The sequence below is a fragment of the Taudactylus pleione genome, unplaced genomic scaffold (assembly GCF_031769625.1).
Source record: "Taudactylus pleione unplaced genomic scaffold, aTauple2 ptg000113l, whole genome shotgun sequence".
Lineage (NCBI taxonomy): Eukaryota > Metazoa > Chordata > Amphibia > Anura > Myobatrachidae > Taudactylus > Taudactylus pleione.
This window is the reverse complement of record NW_028284515.1, coordinates 5,987,352-6,008,122: the sequence shown is the minus strand read 5'-3', so window position 1 is coordinate 6,008,122 and position 20,771 is coordinate 5,987,352. Positions and strand designations below refer to the sequence as shown.

The following is a 20,771-nucleotide window of genomic DNA, read 5'->3' as shown; positions in this document are numbered from 1 at the left end:
ATAAAAAAATGAAAAATAACACACCTACTACCCCCTTAAACATATGGTACCAGAATTGAACAGCACATCATTATATTTTAGAAAAAACATCTATAGTTAATATTCTCATTCAATCCCCTAGGTGCAATAGTTCCTAATTCATAGAACCACCGTGCCTCCTTCTGTAACAAAATTCTGTCACGGTCACCATCCCTCTCAGATTTAGGTACGTGGTCGGTCAATATTGATTTCAATGCAGCCACCTGATGTCCCATTTGCATACAGTGATGTGCAACTGGCTTATCACTATGTCCATGTTGAATGGCCTGTCTGATGGAGCTCCTCTTGATTGGCCATTGGTTCTCTAAAAGTTGTAGTCGTCTTACCGACATAGTATAATCCGCATGGACACATTAACACATAAATAACATATGTCGATGTGCAATGTTTGATGGCAATTTTCACTCCTGTATGGGGATGGGCAAATAACTTGCCAGCTATCATACCTCCACACGTAGTGCATCCAACACACCGAAAGCACTCAGTTCTCTTATGTTTAAGCCAAGTACCACTTTTTTCCTTCCAGAATTTTTTTGTGGGTTTCATAAGTAACTGTTTGAGGTTTGGCCCTCTCTTAAGTCTACTAAGGGTGTCTTCCCCAGTCTCTTGGGACTTTTGTCACAGTGTATTAATGGTCAATGCTTCCTTACTGATTTAGCAAATGTTTTGACCTTTGTATTGAACTGAGTGGTGACAATTAATCGATCATCAATTTTCTTGGGTAAAATATTGGTACCTTTTCTACAAATCTGTCTTACTCTCTTAAGACATCTATCGACCACTCTATACGTGTAACCCCTCTCCAAGAACCATGTGGCCATCTCTGTTAATTGTAACTCTGTGTTCTTGATATGTGAATTGTTGACATATCACACGTACAAATTGAGAGATGGGCAATCCTTTCTCGAGAGCCCTAGGGTGGTGACTGGTAGCATATAGCAATGTGTTACGATCTGTGCTTTTCCGGAACAATGTAGTGCCCAGGGAGTTATTCACTTTAAATATGCGGATGTCCAAGAACTCTATCCTTTCAGTCTCAATCCTTGATGTAGACCTGAAAGGACTCTCTAGCGTATTCAATTCCTGACTACTATAAAAGGAATCAATGGTGCCACGCCACAAGATCAAGATGTCATCAATGAATCTAAAAAAGTGCAGAATGCTGGGACCATATTTCGGGTAAATGTTTGACCGTTCTTACTTGGTCATAAATAAATTAGCGTACATCGGTGCTAAATTCAAACCCATCGCGGTCCCAGCATTCTTCACATAATACGATGCACAGTATTGAAAATGGTTGTTCTCCAACACACATTGTATTATTTCACAACCAAAATCGACTGGTGGACCAACAAATGTAGTTTCCGAGATTAACTCTCATACTCCTTCAATACTTTGTGTGTGTGGTATCACTGTATACAGTGACACCACATCTAAATTGGCAAACGGAACATCATCAGGTAATTCACCAATCCCTCTTCATTTTGACAACAGGTCTGGTGTATCCTTTATATTACTTTTACTTCTAATCACAACTGGTTGAAGCAGCAGATCTATAAATTGTGCCACCGATTGCAATACCGAATTACATGCAGACACAATAGGGCGGCCCGCCTTGTGGATTTAGGTATGCTATAAAAGATTGGACAGAGAGGATGTTCTATAGTTAATAATTTCCTCAAATTCTCATCTATCCATCTATGTACAAGACCCATCTCCAACAATTCATCAACTTTACACTTGATCTCAAATATAGGATTGTAATGTAATTTGGTGTAAACAGATTTATCACACAATTGTTTTTTGATGTCACAGTCAAAATAATCCCAGTCCAATACCACCAATGCACTGCCCTTGTCAATCCCATGATTATTCTTCAGCAAGGTAATAGCTTCTCTTTGTTTTTTACTTAAATTAAAGTTACAATGTTTTCTACATCCCATCCTACAGTCATATTTGCCCATTCTGAGAAATGTCTTAATAGTAATACTACTATTTGTTGAGTTTGGATCAAATGTATTCACTTGCCTAGGCAACTTTATATTCCCTGTATTCAACATGGAAGTGTCATCTCCAGAACTCTTCCTTTAACCTCAATTAACGTCCCATTTTAAATAGGTACACCTGGAAATCAAACTCCTTAACCTTGTAAGTGGGAGCAAAAGTGAGTCCCAGCGCCAATACTGATTCCTCGTGTTCTGATAAACGATATTTGGAGAGGTTAAAGACATTGGCCCTCATTCAGAGCCGTACGCTCTGAGCAGAGCGCACGCTCTGCATGAGGGCCGGGCTCCATTTTCATGGAGCGTCCTCCTGGACGCTCGTATAGCTGTGGGTCACCACCCACAGGCTATACGAGCGTGCATTTTGATGGCCGCGATGGTCGTGACCATCGCGACCATCGAAATTGCGAGCCGGAGCCTGCGGTTGAGGTTTTCAACCGCAAGCTCCGGAGTGATTTTGGCTCTATCAGAGCCAAAATCACTCCCACTGACATCACTAGTGATGTCAGTGGGCCGGCTTCTGACGGGAGGCGTTCCCGTGGGAACGCCCCCGTCAGGGAGGCACGCCCCCGGCACGCCCACCAAAGGGGGCGTGCTGTCAATCAACATTGACAGCACGCCCCCTTTGATCGGACACAACGAGCGAAGGAAAGTCCTTCGCTCGTCGTGTCTGGCGCATGCGCACGACGGAGCTCCCTCCGTCGTGCGCATGCTCAGTGCAGACCATCGACCCACTTGCGAGCGGACAGCCGCTCGCGAGTGGGTCTGAATCAGGCCCATTGTTTCTTAAAGCCTCCTCCTTCCTCTCCTTCTTCCTACCCCGCCTCGTATTGGTCTTTTTTCTCCCCTGCTGTCTTGTTCTAAAGGGATTTCCTGTGTGGCCCCTAAAAAAAGGGGCAATCCAGAAAGTGACTGCACACTTTTGGTCACAGAACTAAAAAAGACCGAAACCAAGTGGATATGTCAACTTAATACCCTGAAACCAAGGTGCCTCAACATAGATATTGAGCACAACGCTTTCCTGTAACCCACATTCGCCATGAAACTCACACATCTCGAATTTCAATCACCTATACACTAATATATTTTATACATCATATTTTATTTTATTATATGGCATTTTAACTTCTAAGTCTTTTATTTTTAAATCTTTAAAATAAATTGTTATTTTTTTTATATTTCTTATTTTTGATAGCTTATATTTTTATATTTATATTTCTTATATTTTCCATATACTACTTTTAATTTTTATCTTTACCTCCCCATCTTAATCTTTACTCATATTTTTTATTTTTTTTATCACAAATTCTAGGGCAATGATGCATAGTATAAGCACTCAAACATGTGCTTGCTGCCTCTTTGTATACAAGATCCGGCTGAGGACTTCCATTTTTAAAGCAAATTAAATAAAGTTGTATTCAAACACCCTGTTATATATAGGGACCAACTACAAGGTAGAACGATTCTTGACAAAGTGCATTACTGCATGAAACGTTGGTAGGTGGGAAAGCCGATAGACACCGATCCAGAAGTGAGATCGTGATCACTTTCGGTGAACGGAAGACGCTGACGGGGATGCAGGACATCACCGCACTACTGCGAGGAAAAGGTTACTGCTGCCAGGAGACAGAGGTAGGATCAGGGCAAGTTTGTTAGATAATCCTAGGGTCTCCCTACATCGAGCAAGCCAGACCGACCACAGAGTACACTCCATCTACAGCCCCCAATGCTCGGCTTCACAAATATACAATAAAGAGCTATAAACATTCAGTGGTATCACCACAATTACTAACTTTTTCCTTTCAGCATTGCCACACCATTCATTTTTTATTTGATTTTATTTTTCCTCTACTTCTATATTTTATTTTCATTCCTCAATTATTATTTTTCTTTTTATCCTCATTATTATTTTTTAACATCATCATTATTTATATTTATCTTCATCACACCGCATTCACACTCTACACCATATTCCACAAGCGCTCCTCTAAATATTTAAAACCCTTAAAAAAGAGCCTGAACCACTCGGGGTTAGGCTGTCCACTAAACTCTGTTTCAGATGAGGAGCAGGAGGAATCTACGAAAAGGCAGCCTCCGTCTCCCTGTTCTGAACCAAGGTCTGAATGGCTTGGGGCCATCACCCATTAGCCATGGGTATACCTTGTGTTTCTTATAGTCATTCTGAACAACCTCCAACTTATTTCTTTTGAACGCTATTAACTCCTTCTTGTAGCGCTCAATGCTAACCGACAGTTTCTCCATCCACTTTTCAGATTTATCGTCAGTTGTGATAGGTTGTGAGTCAACTATGAATTGTGACATGTCAGCCCTGGTCTTCTTTAACTCGCTACTTACTTCTTCAACTACCAAGTGGATTAAGTCCATAGAGCATTTATTCAACACCCCACACCATTTACTACAAAAAGCCGGGTTTGTGCGCCCAATGGTGGGGGTGTTGTGGACTCTAAATCCCCTCTGTATTTTTTTATCTCTGTAATAATCAAACAAGAATTGCCCGTGAAGCAGTCCTAGATCCAGTCCCTTCTTACTCAATCTTAACAACCTGTGGTATACCTGTAGATCCATTGCCGTTTCCACTGACAAATCACCGATCCCTCCACTTCAAATAAGACTTTCTCAGCATCCTCATCAGTAAGGCTGACCTGCAAATTTCCAGTATTATCCAACAATTGATCATCTAGAAATCTAAAATTACTATGCGACATGTTTCATCTAAGTTACCCACATGACACCACTTCCACCAAATAATTAATGGTATTTATTGCACTTAACTGATAAACACAAATACTCAATGATTTTGTCAACTCTGGTAGCAAAAACAAATATTCCTAAAAAACATTTAGCACTACATCTAAAAACTAAAAATCCACTGGGCATAATTTCCCACCCCGGAAAGTATGCCCAATGTGAATTCATTGCTATCTCTCCGGGGTGCAAGTTTAAAGGGGATGAGGAAACAATCTCAGCTCCCACATATCAATATAGATGCACTTGCACTCTTCCTTGGAATATTCAACACATGAAGGGTTCACAAACTTTCAAGCACCACAGTACTTATACAGAGGGCTGAATAGGAGGAGGCTCACCGCCGTGGCTGGGGTCCCATAACAGATTGCATGTGAGCAGAGCTGCTGCTGCTGGGCATGCGCATCAGTGAGGGAAGGGGAGTTCTGGGTACTCAGAAACCCCCCCTGCATGCACCACCCACCGTATAGATATGCATTCAGGTGCATGCTGGTCTTACAAATACTTGCTCAAGTTGTTATTGTGAATTGCTCAATATAACACCATTGCAATCTTCCACAGTATATCTGCAACTTATTTCTACATGTGTAGCAGACATGTAACATACTTAAAATGTATGTACAATAGTACAGCAAACAAGATTTTTGGACAGCTTTTTCAGCATTAAAGCATAATGTGTTTTCTCCCCATGTTGTTTTCGTGGCTAATGTTTTAGTGAGACCAATACTACCCCACATCCAAGCTGATATTGTCAAATTGGTAACGTATATCATGACATGTAACGACCACCTACTGGAGCTGATGGAGCATTCAAACCAACTCGGCCTCATACTTTCACCCGTATACACAGTAGTACTCATTGCAGCTGGATCTATCTGTACGATTAGTTTCCTAGCTGTCATCATCACCACTCTAAGAGCGCCCTTACACCTGCCTGTACTTGGTACAAGAGATGCACCTTGAAATACCTTTTTTCACTTCCGCCCGCTGTGTATTTGCATTAACTCACTGAACGTTAACAATGTGAAAACGCCCCGTTACAGCCCAGTTATGTCAATTCCGTAGCAAGTGGAGATGGGACTGCAAAATAAACGCATGATACACTCTGCGTCAGGCGTACATTCCAATCTGCATAGGCCCTCTTGTGTACAACCGTGTTCTAAGCAGAAACTTGAAAGCCGTGGTATGCAAATGTAATTTACAGTTAGTAAAGCTACAATGCATTGGTTTGAATACATAACAAGAAGTAAGGGTTTAACAGACCAGCGTCTGAGCCCAGTTTCCGCTCCAGTGTACATCATATATACTTTGCTGCAAAGATTTATCTGAAAAGACTTTTGTTTAAGTTATGCTTAGCCGTGCCTTTGTTGGAACTGTTTCATCCTTTGAAGATTAAAAACATTAATGTGTTTTAAGTGGGAGATTTAATCATATAATAAGAGGCACAAAGGATTAATCATCTTCTAAGGTGTCACATTATGAAAAGTGTGACTACTCAAGAGCAGTACAGCCTGGGAGGAGTTCTCTATGTCTGGCAGTTACTGACTGAGCAACCACACAGGCCAAATTGCTGGTATTTAAAAATAGGCTGATGCCGGGGGCAGTTACATGAATTTGTCTTGTTTCTTCAGGCACAAGTATAGGAAGGGACTATTTTAATTGCAATCAGAACTGCAAAATCAGGATTACCTGGCGTGTATTTCTTCACATGCCTATAAAAAGTTTCCAAGAACTTTTGAATTTAAGGGGTTTGTTTTGGAATTCATGAGAGAGTGTGTTTTGAGTAATATGTTATTTTAAGGTTATTTGTTTTCAAAGAGTAAAAGCTTTTATCTATACATTTTAAATATAGAACACAAGTAAAACTTGTAAAGACATGGTTCTCTTTTTATACATACTATACATTTAGCAAGGTTTTACCGCATTATGTTTAATATTCATAACTAATGGTAATCTAGTTACGTCAATCATGATATCACCATGGTAAATTGGGACTTGCCTACATTCCAGCACTAGTAGATCATGGGATCTAAGACTATACTGTATGGAATGGGACTCCAGAGGCATATATTAAACCGTGACTTGCCTCATCAGTTGGTCTTGACCCCATTTCTTAGAGAATTGGTTTATCAAACTCTCAAGTATATTGGCTCAGTCAACAGTTGACTGTTCCCACCTGTGTGAAGGAAACAAACACACCAATTATGTTTTGTGTCCAAGCTGGTAAGTCTGTTTTCTTCTCTTAAATATAGCTGGAGATGAAGATGAAGATGAGTCTGGGGAGGAGCGTCTGCCATCTTGTTTTGACTATGTCATGCACTTCCTGACCGTTTTCTGGAAAGTACTCTTTGCATGTGTTCCCCCCACGGAATATATGAACGGATGGGCGTGCTTTGTTGTATCAATCATCATCATTGGCATCCTTACCGCCATCATCGGAGACCTTGCTTCTCATTTTGGCTGTACCATTGGCTTGAAAGACTCTGTAACTGCGGTCGTGTTTGTGGCCTTTGGCACATCTGTGCCTGGTAAGTTAACTCTCAATTACAGGAAATCTCTGCCACCTAATGTGACATAAGTAAGGCATGGCATTACTTAGACTGTTATCCATGTCATACATATTTTTTTAATAACGTTCCCAGCTATCGTTTCATCTATGGTTCTATGTTTAGGAGAATAAGAGGGAGATTTAATAAAGCTTGGAATAAAATTGTGAGAAATAAAGCACCAACAAATCAGCTCCTAACTGTCACTTTACAAGCTGTGGGGCAGATGTATTAAGCCCTGGATAAGTGATAAAGTGGAGAGTGATAAACGACCAACCAATCAGCTTCTAACTGTCATGTTACAGGCTGTGTTTGAAAAATGACAGTTAGGAGCTGAGTGGTTGGTGGTTTATCACTCTGAAATTTATCAATTTCCAGAGCGTAATACTTCTGCCCCAGTGTTTGAAAAATGACATTTAGGAGCTGGTTGGCTGGTGCTTTATCTCTCACAATCTTATCTCTCTCCAAGCTTTATTAAATGTCCCCCCACAAGAGATGAAACCAATCAATTGAACCTTTCACATCTGTCATTCTCTGTTGTGGCCACACCATCAAATAGGCACCTTTCCATTTCCATATGCAGATCTCCTACCAAATCCCCCTGCTCCTGAATTTGCACTGTGTGGCTGACCGCAGAGAATGTCTTTGTGGTACATATTCTTGCACTAGTGCCCAAACATGTCTTGTTCACCATATATACCCTAACTAGTCAGCCTTTTAATGTTAATAACTTGGTATATAGAAAAACAGAAGTTTGTTAGATGCACTTCAGATTTTGTACAGGTTCCCCAAAATTATATAGTTGCCAACTATCCCAAATTATGGGGAAACTCACGCAAACACATGGAGAACATAAAAACTCCAAACAGATAGGGAAATAGTGCAATTACCTGCAGCTATAAAATACTAGCAGATGTGGCTCGTTAGTAGCAATGCTAAAGTTGCATTCACCTATTTGTACACAATATAATAATATAATGAAATATCATATACACATAAGAAAACAGTGTCTGCACAGTTCTTAATGCGTTTTGCAAATTACACACAATCGCTGCTACACCTACCAGTACAAAGTCAAATGAAATCTAAACATCTGTGTTTTCCCCTTAACAAATTCAAATGGGAATCTGCTTTCCTGTGGTAATCCAAATGGAAATGTCAAGTAATGCCATTAAATTGCCGCAACTTCATATAATATAGCCTTGAAGATACTTTAAGGACTACTAGTTGCCTTCTAACAGGCCCATTGGTGACTGCATCCATATCTACCGAGGTCACAGTAATGTGCATATGCACTTTAGTGTATTTGGCTTATGTCTATTCTTGACCGCACCTTCCCTGGCAATTGCGTCTTCTCAGGCATAAGTGTAAAGCTGGCCACACATGTAAAGATTTTTTGTCCAACCATACAACTAGTTGATTGGTTGGAATGAAAATCTGGTAACGTATGGGAGTACCTGATGATCAGCAATTTGCTCCTAAATGCCAGAAAACAGATGAAAATGGTCGTCAGACAAGTTTGTTAAATGTTTGATCTAAACAATTTGGTCAAACAACAGTTTTTGTCCATTTTCTGGCATTTGGGAGCAAATTGCTGATTGTCATTTGCTTTCATCCCTTACCAGATTTTCATTCCAACCAATCAACTAGTTGGATGGTTGGACAGAAAATCTTTATGTGTGTATGCAGCTTAAGAGTGTGCAAAAAATGTGGGTTCTGGCGTGTGCGTACAGTGTTTTGGTACGCATGTGCAGTACAGAAATCTACATTATGTGTATAATAAGTGACATCATTGCCTGATGTCACAACTGTAGTCTTTCAGCTGACAGGAAGATCAAGATGGCTGCCTGAGCTGTGTGCAGCGGACACCTGACTCTGAAAGACAAAAAATATAATCCATGAAATTGAGAATTTAAGGCTGTAAATGTAGAAGCTTCCATAGACTCTTCTCAAAAAAGTTGTTTAGCATTTTGTTTTTAGATGACTTATATTACAGACTATGTATTGTGACATGATACAATATTTAAAAGCATGTCCTTTGAATGTGAAAATAGCGAATATAATATATTTAGTTTACTAATACAATCTATGTTATTGTCTCTTCTCCTAGATACATTTGCAAGCAAAGTTGCTGCTACACAGGACGTGTATGCAGATGCATCCATTGGCAACGTTACCGGGAGCAATGCTGTAAATGTGTTCCTAGGTATTGGTATAGCCTGGTCTGTGGCTGCCATCTACTGGGCTTCACAGGGACAAGAATTCCGTGTCTCAGCTGGGAGCTTAGCCTTCTCAGTTACCCTCTTCACCATTTTTGCATTTGTCTGCATCAGTGTCTTGCTGTATAGGAGGCGACCTAGTATTGGTGGGGAACTGGGTGGCTCCAGGGGATGCAGACTTGCCACAACTTTGCTCTTTGTGACCTTGTGGTTACTTTACATCTTATTTTCCACTCTGGAAGCCTACTGTTACATCAAGGGGTTCTAAACAAAGCCAAGTTAAGTTAGCAACAAAATACTGCTCTTTACTGTTGGCAGTCTCATCATTGTCGAGGATCCAGGGCAGAAATTGTACCAGCCAACCAGAGAGCAGCTCTACAACTGCTGGAGATTATTGAATCACAGTCCAAAGGACCTTCTGACTGGTTTCAATGGTTGATGTGCATTAGGACAAAACAGAGGTACTCTTGAGTTCCTGAGAATCCTATAGAGAAAAACGGAGCACTTTCTAGCCAACTATTTCTAGAACAGAACAGTGGATACACTTTAAATACTGGTCACTTTTTAATGAAAATAGCAGGAGAGAGCTATTTGTGCCACCTAAGGTACCAAGCAACACCATGACTTTGACCAATGGCGTAATAACCAGCAAGGTTTTCCTTATTACTGATTTATTTCAATTTTATTTTGTTAAGTGTTTGTTTGTTCTCCAGAGTTGCTTTAAACACACCTTTGTATTTATTTCCTATTTCTACTCAACCTTTGAAAAGAATTTAAAAATTAAAAAAAAAAAAAAACGAAAATATTCTCAATTTTCAAACTGATTACACAAATGATCTGTGCTACGTTTTTAATCTAGTGTCACTGCAAACTGGAAAATAATGCAATTGGAAACGCCAAGGAAAAAATGAGGAACACGTCGTTGTGGATTTATATTGTCACTGGATATTCCAAGGATGTGTGTGCGCCAGCGACAGAGCTGTATCTACGGATGGAGAGAAGAGTAACAGCTCAAATAAAATGGAGAGGAATAATAATGGTCACCTTATCAAAGCTTGTAAACCTCTGTACATACCTAACTGTGTTCACATGTTGCTGTTTGCCGGTGTGGCGTGATATTGGGAGTCCATTCAAAACACAGTTGACTTTTAATACTGTAATTTTACCTCTCCAATATCTGAGTGTATATATATATATATGTATGCGTAAATATATATATATATATATATATCTCAGTTAAAACAATCACCTATGGTCACCCCATGCCGTAGTGATGGGAGATGTATTCCGACAACAGCTGGAAAGAACACCTGATAAAATTATTTTCGTTGGTCTGTTACACCTTTGAGATAGAAAACCCAACTATTCTCCACCTTGTATTTCTGTGTTTATTAGGAGTTTCCCCCGATACACTATATTGCTTCTCCTTTTTCATTAAAAGCCAAAATTCTATTTATTTTTTTATACAAAACCTTTAAATTTTGCTGAATCAAGATGAAGATGACCCATTTCTCATCCATAATTTGCAATATCGCTTTCAAGTTCATTACATACCTTGGGATTTTACAGGGAAATATATTTTTTATCTTTTATTGATGTGGATACATTTATCTAGATGACATATTCCTTCTATAAAATGCTGCTTTCAAATAATTTTACTGTGGTTTTATGTGGGGAGAAGGGGGTCCAAGGTACTTTAAAACCAGCTCTGACAACTTGTGGTTCTAAGATTTCAATTTAGGAAATACAGATTTATCAATGAGTGATATTCTTGTTATCACCAATCAGCTCCTTACTATCATGTGTATGAAAAATGACAGTTAGGAGCTGATTGGTTGGAGCACCATTTAAGATTAGTAAGTGATTACAAGAATCTCACTCCTTGATAAATCTGGGCCTTAAAGTTTGCAAACATTTATGGAACTAGCAGAAGATTGCACAAGAAATATTATGCCATGAGTATGACCAGAAAAATACACTGGCCGGTCTTCAGATGTGATCCGGTTAAACATATTGAGACTTAAGGCACACATCCACTAGACGATTAAATTGAGCGATTGAACGATAACGATATCGTTATCGTTCAATAATCGTTTGAAAAACATTTGCAGATTGTTTAAAAAGATGTCTAAAATGACCAGCGATGCGCGCTCCCTCTGGTCGTTTAGACATCTATCATCGCACAAATATGTTGGACAACCTGACGATAACATGTTTGCAGATGATTGATGTACCTACACTGAACGACTGCTCATTCAGTGTAGGCACATCACAGACAGACAAACGACTGCACAATTACAATGTCGTAATCGTGCAGTCGTTTTGAGGTCTGCTAGTGGATGTGTGCCTTTAGCTTGCAAAGTAGATAAAACTGTGAAGAGTGTGTCAACATATGTTCTTCTAAAACGATACATAACTGCAATATTGTGATAAATTTGGGGATTACTTGAGAATTCAGTTAAAAAACCCCAAACACTTGAAAATGTGCATCAACCCATAGCAACTTATAACACAGTCGCTTAAAATTGAGACTGCAGCGCAAATGACTTGTACTGACATCGTGGTACTGTTTTGTGGTAGCGCACGGATTAGCAGGCCAAGATGGTGGTGATTGTGTGGGTGCCAGCTTTAGCATGTTCTGATGGGATTTACCTTTTACACTTACTGTAAAGAGAGGTGTCAGAGGTCAGGCTCCGGGCCTATACCATATTTGCCTATTTTTCCATTATCACTTCCTCTAGATGTGGAAGCGTCCTATGAAAGAAAAAGTGCTGAGCAGGGTTTGATTACTCAGTTTATTATCAATGGGCATTGGCACCCATTGCATCATAAGACCCGCCCACATCTGTAAAGAGAGTGGCAGTGGAATGATGACACAATAACGTCATCACAGCCTGGCCGCTCTTTGATTTCTGAGGTTGGCGGGGATTGATGATGCCATTTGTACCATGTCCTGGCCCACATTGCAGCATGTATGTGCCTTTTTGAACCTTCCAGTTGCAATGAATACTTTAAAGCGCAGTTATAGACACAAATGTTATAAAGAATGATTTTAGTGTGAACGGTTCCAAAAGTAGGCATGGGCCTAGAGTATATATGCATTGGGTGAACACGTAGGCACAAGACAGGTCGCTGCCATGTATTTTCTTCAGTTCATCAATATCCTCCAATGACTTGTACATTCATTGATAAACTAAGCTAATGTAAGACTGTCCTGGAAACAGGATCTGTTAGAATTAGTTGTACTAGCCATCCATTGGCTTATACAATTGTTCAGCAAGATGCACATTTTAATAGATATTTTTTTAATTAAGTTTCTATGATTCCATACTTAAGGTCTAATAGGGATTGACACTGACCCTTGTGTTTTCTGGGGTATGGGTGGGATGTTATCGGCATCCTGACAGTCAGAATCCCAGTGCTCACTATACTGTCTGCAGGATCCCAACGGGTCAAAGTGGCAACAACTTCAAATGGTAAATATTAGGCTGCAAAGGTTGGGAGGGGGGGGGGGGGTTAGGCGTTATGCAGAGTATACACACAAAGGTTCTGTTGCGATGGTGGCAGACAGTATCAGAAAGGCGGCGGAAGGGTCTCGGGCGTTCCTGGGTGGTGGCTGCAATTGCAAGCAAAAATGGGCCATGCAGTGGGCGTACTGTAGGAGTGTCGCGGGCGATTTATTCATAGACACACTCCCGCAAGCAGAGGAGACCATGGTCAGTCAGAGAAAATGCTCCTGCCATAAGGCTGAGGCAATTATTCCACCTATGGTAACAGATAAGGATGCGCCAATTGGTATTACAACGTGCACGGCCGCTTAACATGGGCGTCTCAGTCCTTGCTCATTGGGCCGCAGGGATGTTCACAAGGGATGGAGTTTGTAGCAGCATTTGCAGAAACGTACAAATGGCCGACCGCCAATAGATGCTGCTGTGTGCGCTTTTGCATGCGTCTCAGATTCAGGCCCTAAATGTTTTGTTGCTCCGGATCCAGAGAAACTCAAAAGTGGGGACTGTTGTGTGCATATTGATATCCACGAAGATTGACCACATGCAATATCTCCTGTAAAGGGTAACAAGCTGTAGAAGGACTGGGGTATAGTTACAATTATTTATCTGCCCTTTAATGTATCATTACTTCTGAGGAAATGCCAGAGTGCTGGAGATACAGAGGTCTATTTACTAAGCAGTGTTAGGAGACAGAGTGAAAGTGATAAGAAAGTGATAAGGTGCCAGCCAATCAGCTCCCAACTGTCATCTCACAGGCTGTGTTTGAAAAATGACAGTTGGGAGCTGATTGGCTGGCACCTTATCACTTTCTTATCACTTTTCACTCTGTCTCCTAACACTGCTTTGCAAATAGACCCCTACAGTATTTTGCACCTGATCTTCACAGCTAAATACATATCAGCAAAAATGTTGCTCATTTTTTTTTTAATCACGTTATTTATTTTTTGCTTTCAGTTGTTGATGGATCGGAGCGTAATTACATTAATCAGCATGTTGTCGATCCAGGTAAAATATTACTACGGTATACTTCAGAGTACCATGAAGATTTTATATTGGTAAATAGACATACTGAATAAATAACATGTTACAGGTCAGTTCTATGGAAATACTTGTAGCGGTAATTACTGTCAAGGTCTCGTTCTAATTTTAATTTACTTCAGCAATAAGTCCACCTCCTCCACCAATCCTGGGCATGAGAGTTTTTTGGCACTTCTAGTCGGAAGGGGGGTTCCTTGTGGAAATTAAAAGAAAAAACATTGGATGAAGTTACTTTTTATTTTATCTCTCATTTTAAGGTACTTTCCCGGAATGTCCAAGAGATCTCTAAATCTTGGGAAGACCTCCTGGACTACAGGGGTCCCAAATCTCTTTCTTGGTTAGTGGGCGGGGTCTTGGTGATGCTATTTGATGTGAGTCATGCCATCATAGTCCAGCTTCCTGATTCGCAGTCACGTCACCATAGTTTTTTTCCCGCTTGCTTCATGGTGAATCGCATCATAGTGATGCAGAGGGGGCGGGGCTAGCATGACATGAGATTGCACTGCACTTCCCCTTTTCCCCTTTGGTCCGCCTCTTTCCATAAAGAAGGCAAGTATGATTTATATCCCAACTTGCAATTCCATATATAATTTTGTCTGCATTATATGTATAAAACTTGCCCGCACAATCATTTCCCTGCTTGTTGTGCCCGATTATGAAGATTCACGTAGCTGCAATCTACATCGGTTTTGTTACTTTCTCAGTGTTCAGATAATGAAAGATAATTTGTATAATTTCTGACTTAACTTTTCAACATCTGGGATAAATTTACTGAAATACACTTTTCCAAGCTGCCGCATCTTCAGAGGTTTCTGCCTCTGGATTTAAAAGAACAATATTTTTACATGAATGAAACAACCATAGTTGCAGGGGTTTTGAAAAGCGCCACTTTACCCTGCTGGAACCTTGTATCTTAGGCTTGTTTATATGTAATCCTTGGAACAGCCAATTCACAGTATGTGTGTCTAATGATCCACTTACAGTTATACAATGCCACATGTTCGCACTGGGGACCTGATTCCAACCCGCTCGCTAGATGCGTACTCTCGCACCCAGCGTATGCAAATCCGGCCAACCCACAGCAAGGCAGGCGATCGCATGGCAAGGCATTAGCACGCCCACTATGTCTTGGCGTTCGATCGCTAGGTGTATGCAGATGCCCACTAACCTGTCTTAAGATGCCCCCTTGCGCACGTCATCTCAAGGAAGTGTATGCGACCATCGGTACATCGGGTGCGATCGCAGTGCTTGAGGGAAACCATACCCTACTGCAAGCACTTCAGTGTAAAATCCAGCGAGGTGACGTGTACTATGATGCTGCCTGTTAATTATGCACGCCTCTGAAATGGCATTGAGACGCTCAGGCACGCCTGCGTTCGCACCTCCACTCCCCCGTTTTTAATGGCCAGCCCCTCTCACCATCCACAAACGGCTTCTCCGGTCACTCACTCTGCTGGGCTGTCTATGCGCAGTGACAAACGCATCCGGATATCTCTCGCACTGGTTCAGATACGCATGTGCAGAATGCGAAAATCGGCCAGCTACGAGCGAACGCATCCTAGGGAGCGGGTCTGAATCAGGTCCTGGGTGTGCACTGGACTGTGTATTGTAGCAAACTGTCAAGTTATAACATGTTCATTAGTTTAATAAGATTCTGTAAACTGATCTTTTTAACGTTCCTCCCTATTTGATCACACTCTGTAAGACGTTGCACTACCCTCACATCTCTCAAAGCTGGATAGAGAACCCCTGCACCCTGTTCTCTGCATAGATTATAATGTGACTTTATAGACTTAAATATATCTTGACAAAACCATTTATTTTGTTTGAAGAGAAAATAATTGTTTGTATACACTTACAATATACATACATAAAGGCATATATAATATATGGCTCTGCCTGCTGTTTATAACAAGGGTACTCCCACCTATGTGTGTAATATTAAGTTAGCATTCACCTTATCATTGCACTGTACCTTCTGCAGCCTGAAGATGATGGTGAATATCTGGTATTCAACGTCTGTAACAAGGGGGCAGTGCGTCCAGTGCCACTTCTGTCCCCTCAACCTGTGACATCATGACGTCATACCTAGGGGGCCAAGTAGATCATTGTGGACAATCTGGGAAGTTCTACAGGTAGCAGGGTGTTTGCCAGGACACTTCGGGCGACTATGCAGTAGCGCTACTGACTGCAGGGTGCCAATCCAGGCACCCTGCAAGCCACATGCAGGTGCCGTAGGATAGTGGCGATGCCACCTCCAGGGCCCTGTGTCCTGTGTGACGACACAGGTTGCACATCCCTAGTTACAGCCCTGACTGTGGTAGTACCCATCCCTAAATGCCCTGCCACACGTTTACCATACCCTTACAGCAAAACTGTGGCATGGCATTCTGGGATCTGTAGTTCCACAACAGGGGCAGGCCATATGTTGAATACTCCTGGTATATTTTTGGAGCCTTATGAATTTTTCTTCATCACTTTTAGCGTTCTGCCTACAGCATCAATCTACTTGCATGTTATGAGTCTGTCTGCTATAAAAAATAGGTCTATTCAATAAATACAGTCTTAAATAGAAAATAAAACAGGACCTACAGCTGTTAGATCCATGTATGCCCTTTGCTATCTCTACTCATGCAGTCCAACCCTTTGTCAATGGTATTGTATGGAAATACCACGCAATAGATTTATTTCGCAATTTGTCTAAAAATCCATTCAACATCAGTCTTTGTGAACTAGACACGTCTTTGTCATTATTAAATTATATTTTTTTTGGTGGGATAAATTGGTGCCTACATACTGATGTCACAGATTTTCATGTGGGTTGATCCCAGTATTCAACATAATATTGAGTTAAGAAATACATACTGTATAGGCGGGGCTGATTCTGATTTGGGAGCAAATCAAAAAAGAGCAAGTACAGTAACTTTGCACTTGGGTAAAACTATGCTGCACTGCAGGTGGGGCAGATGTAAAATGTTCAGAGAGATTTAGATTTGAGAGGGGTGTGTCCTAGCTCATCTAAATTGCAGTGTACAAATAATGCTGTTCAGTAATTGAGGGCTACATGCAAAAACAGACCCTGCATATATATATATATATATATATATATATATATAAAACATGGTTTGTTTCACATACAAAGTTACTTGCTTTTTTTGCTTTGCTTCCACCTCAGAAGAATCAGGCCCATTCTTAAACCATGCTATGTCCGCGAGGCGCCCAGTGATTGTCTGGGCTCATTCTGATACAACAGGATTTCCAAGCTGATTTATACACAAATGTAAAGTGATTAATTGAAGTTTCTGGGGTCAATCCAATTAGGTGCGAATTGCAAGTAGCGAGATTGTTTCTTGAAACTCGCAGACTTCGCATTGATACCTGCTCCCGAGAATTCTCCAATCTAAATAAAAATGCCTATTCGCACTACTCGCAGCGGAGATTTGCAAATTGACTGCCAAATGAGATTTGAGAGATGTGCATGAAAAAGTGGGGAGACCATTCTGGACCCCTCATTAATGGATAATTTCGTTAGCAGGACCGCATAGAAGGCTGTTTGTGGGCATTAGGAAGGTACTGTAAGTTTTTAAATGGTATCAAATGGCTGATTTGTGCTTTTTAAAAAAAAATCCAAGCAAATGATTAAAAAAACTACTTTTTGCGTTTAATCTCAACGAATTAAACGAAAAATAAAAAAAAAGTAGGAAAAAAGATGATTTTTGGGGTACTTTGAGGGCACCTTGAGAAAAAAAATTACAAAAAAAAACAATTTTTCAATTAAGAAAAATATGCAATTAAATTTGGAGTGCCTAAACTAACAAAAAAAATTTCCAACTTCCAATTGCCTAATTAGTCATTAAGGGTGGTGTCCAAGGGGTTCAGCACAGTGTCCCGACATTTTAACCTTAAAATAAAGATTTCCTTTCCATCTCTGTCACCCTCAGGGAGGTGCGAATGGAAGGATGCAAATTCAGTCTGACTGATTTAGTCGAGTTGCTAATTGGATTGCAAAATGAATTCGCTATGCGAAGAGAAAATAGCAACTTGCACCTTGCAATTCGCACCTAATTGGATTGACCCCTTTGAGTGGTTCCAAAATTTTAATGGAAACCTAAATATAAATATATCTGTACTCCTTCTAAAACATTTGTATTAACATTATATGGAAAAAAAAGTTTATTTTGATACATAAATATCAACTAATGTTTTTTTTGTTTTTTTCCCCCCACAAACTCAGAGATCTGATATTGTCTACTGTGGGATTTATGTGTATACTATATGAAGTGCTCTTATTCAGCATCAAGTTCACTTTACCTGCTTTGTTTAGTTGCTTGTATTAAAAGCTGCATTGCAATGTAAACCCCATCTTATCACTTGCTTTATGTTAATTTTAGTCTTCTTTGCAGTTTGTTTTGTTAATCTCTCACTATAAGCACATAATTTATGTTTTGAAATATAGGAAATGTATTTATCATAGCTATCCACTTCCCATATTTTTTTGTGAATGGATTTGTTATATGGAATTATTTATTATTTTAAACCCATCTTATAATTTAAGGTAAGTGCTTTCAGTCCTCTTGGAGAAAAGCGCTATATAAATAAACATTATTATTATTATTATATTATTATTATTATTATTACATTCACCTTACATACAATGCAGATTGCCATCTTGTGGTCAATGTTCAGAATGCAACTCATGGATTTGCTAAGAACCAGTGTCTCACTGAGCACATACTGTATATGTTGCATTCATTTTGATTAATCTCACAAGTTGGCCACTTCCACTGTGTGCATGCAGCAGATGTCCTTTACTAGAGTGGTCTATTCATTTATAGATAGACCCTACAGTGTCTCCAATCAAACAGCATATTTTTTCCTCATGAGAATGAGATTGATAATTGTAATGAAGTAGAGCATCATATAGTATGTTTGGAAGAAATTGGGGCAACATATTATCTCAAGGGCTTATATAGTAGTAAATTTTTTTTTTTTTTAATAAATCATATTTTTTTCATACAAAGTGGATGCAAATAATTTTTTTATGAAAATGTCTCTCTAATGGGCGTACACGTTGGCTCTGTCCAAAGTTTTCTAAGCTCTGGCTGGCAATGACTGCTGACAGTCATATTTATAACTAGTCCTTTTTGTCTGATCTCCAGTAAAACTACAATTTTGGCGATGTACAGATAAAAATGGATTTTTACCTTGTTACAAAGACCAAGTATAGATAATGTTTCATAAAACACACAAGGCTTATAAAACAAATGGATTAGACACTAGTGAACCAATAACCTGTACCAGACAGCAGTTGTCTAGGATGAGGGACTGACTTTCAACAAAAAAAGAGATAAACCAGAAACAGATAAGAAGCGCTGTCCAGAAATAGTGAACACAATAAAAACAGTTTTATTACAGACAAAACAAAGAAAAAAAAATTGGTTGAATACTCGTTTGAATGGACATCTGCAAATAATCTCAAAATCTCAGTCACCTGATCTTGCAAATGAAAATCCCATATAAAACCAGCAGTAGTTAGTATGCGCTTATTCTTATATTGTTATTTGTGATTATAGGAAGTCCATCTGATTTTATCCAAAGCCACTCTGTTTGTAAGGGAATGCCAACGTCTGTTATTTGCAGGTTTGTTAATCTGTTAAAAAGCAAGTCAGCAGGTGAAGTGTTAATTCCAACTAAAAAATCACTCTCTCCATTTTAACGCACTGATGTACACATATATACAAAAAATATCCCCACTAGACCTTGTCAAGTCAGTATTTTTTTATAAATAGAACAGCAGTATGCCTGGTTTTGTAGGCAAAATGTATTTTGCAACGAAGGTAACAATGGTTTGCCGTGCATGGCTTATTTTTTTATGTTCCACTTAAAAGTCCTCTAACTCTGCCACTGGCTAGTGGTTAAAGTTGATCTCGGCCTGGGCCCCATTACTATCGTGGGAAGCGTGGCCACGCCCCTTAGAAAAAAAAGAAAAAAGCCTCTTTGCAGCACTGCGAAACAGTACTGCGCTTTGAGGAGGGGGAGCTGTGAGCCCCTCAGCCAGGTGCAATTCTAGGGGGGCTCGATCAGTGTGATCGCCCCCCCTTCCCCACAGGCAGAGGAAACTTCTGTTTCTGCTGACAGGTAAGAGGGAGGAGGGGGGCTATGTCAGGCCTAGGCCCCCCGCTAGGCCCCTCCAAGAAGATCTGACGTGCGTAATTAGTACCAGCTAAACCCCCCTTGGAGCCCCTGGCTGTAATAAAACCCCTCTGTGGCTGCTCTTACCGCTGCTGTAAATCGGGAACCATGGGTAAACTGGGGTGAGTTACCTTAGTGTGTGGCTGCTGCAGAAACCTCGGAACCGCCGTGGGGGAGTCCCGATGCTGGGTGCAGTATGTGAGAGAAAGCACTTCCTGCAGACGTCACTTGCATGGGGCGGAGTTTGATGCATTTCTCACCCTCAATAGGAGGGGCTGTTTCATCAGAAATTTGTATATATGTGTATATCAGTCAGTGGCGTAACTATAAACTTTGCTCCCCCCTGCCAAAAAGTCTCTGACTCCCCCCCCCCCCCCCCCCCATGGCATTTGGCATTTTGGTAAAATGAATACAGGGCCGTTGATACGCAATTTGGCTCCCAGTGCTAAAGTTAAAAAT

The 20,771-nt window shown here is 40.3% G+C and overlaps 1 protein-coding gene across 7 annotated transcripts in view; it reads left to right on the top strand.

Moving 5' to 3' along the window:
* Positions 1-11,163, top strand: part of SLC8A3 (solute carrier family 8 member A3) — a 410,207-nt gene extending 399,044 nt beyond the window's left edge. For all 7 annotated transcript variants that reach the window (XM_088471215.1, XM_088471212.1, XM_088471216.1 and 4 more), the window contains 2 exons: positions 7,061-7,336; positions 9,465-11,163. In XM_088471215.1, coding sequence (XP_088327341.1) covers positions 7,061-7,336; positions 9,465-9,841 — 653 coding nt within the window. In that variant the 3' untranslated portion in view covers positions 9,842-11,163. The remainder of the gene's footprint in view (positions 1-7,060; positions 7,337-9,464) is intronic.
* The last annotated feature ends 9,608 nt before the right edge of the window (positions 11,164-20,771 follow it).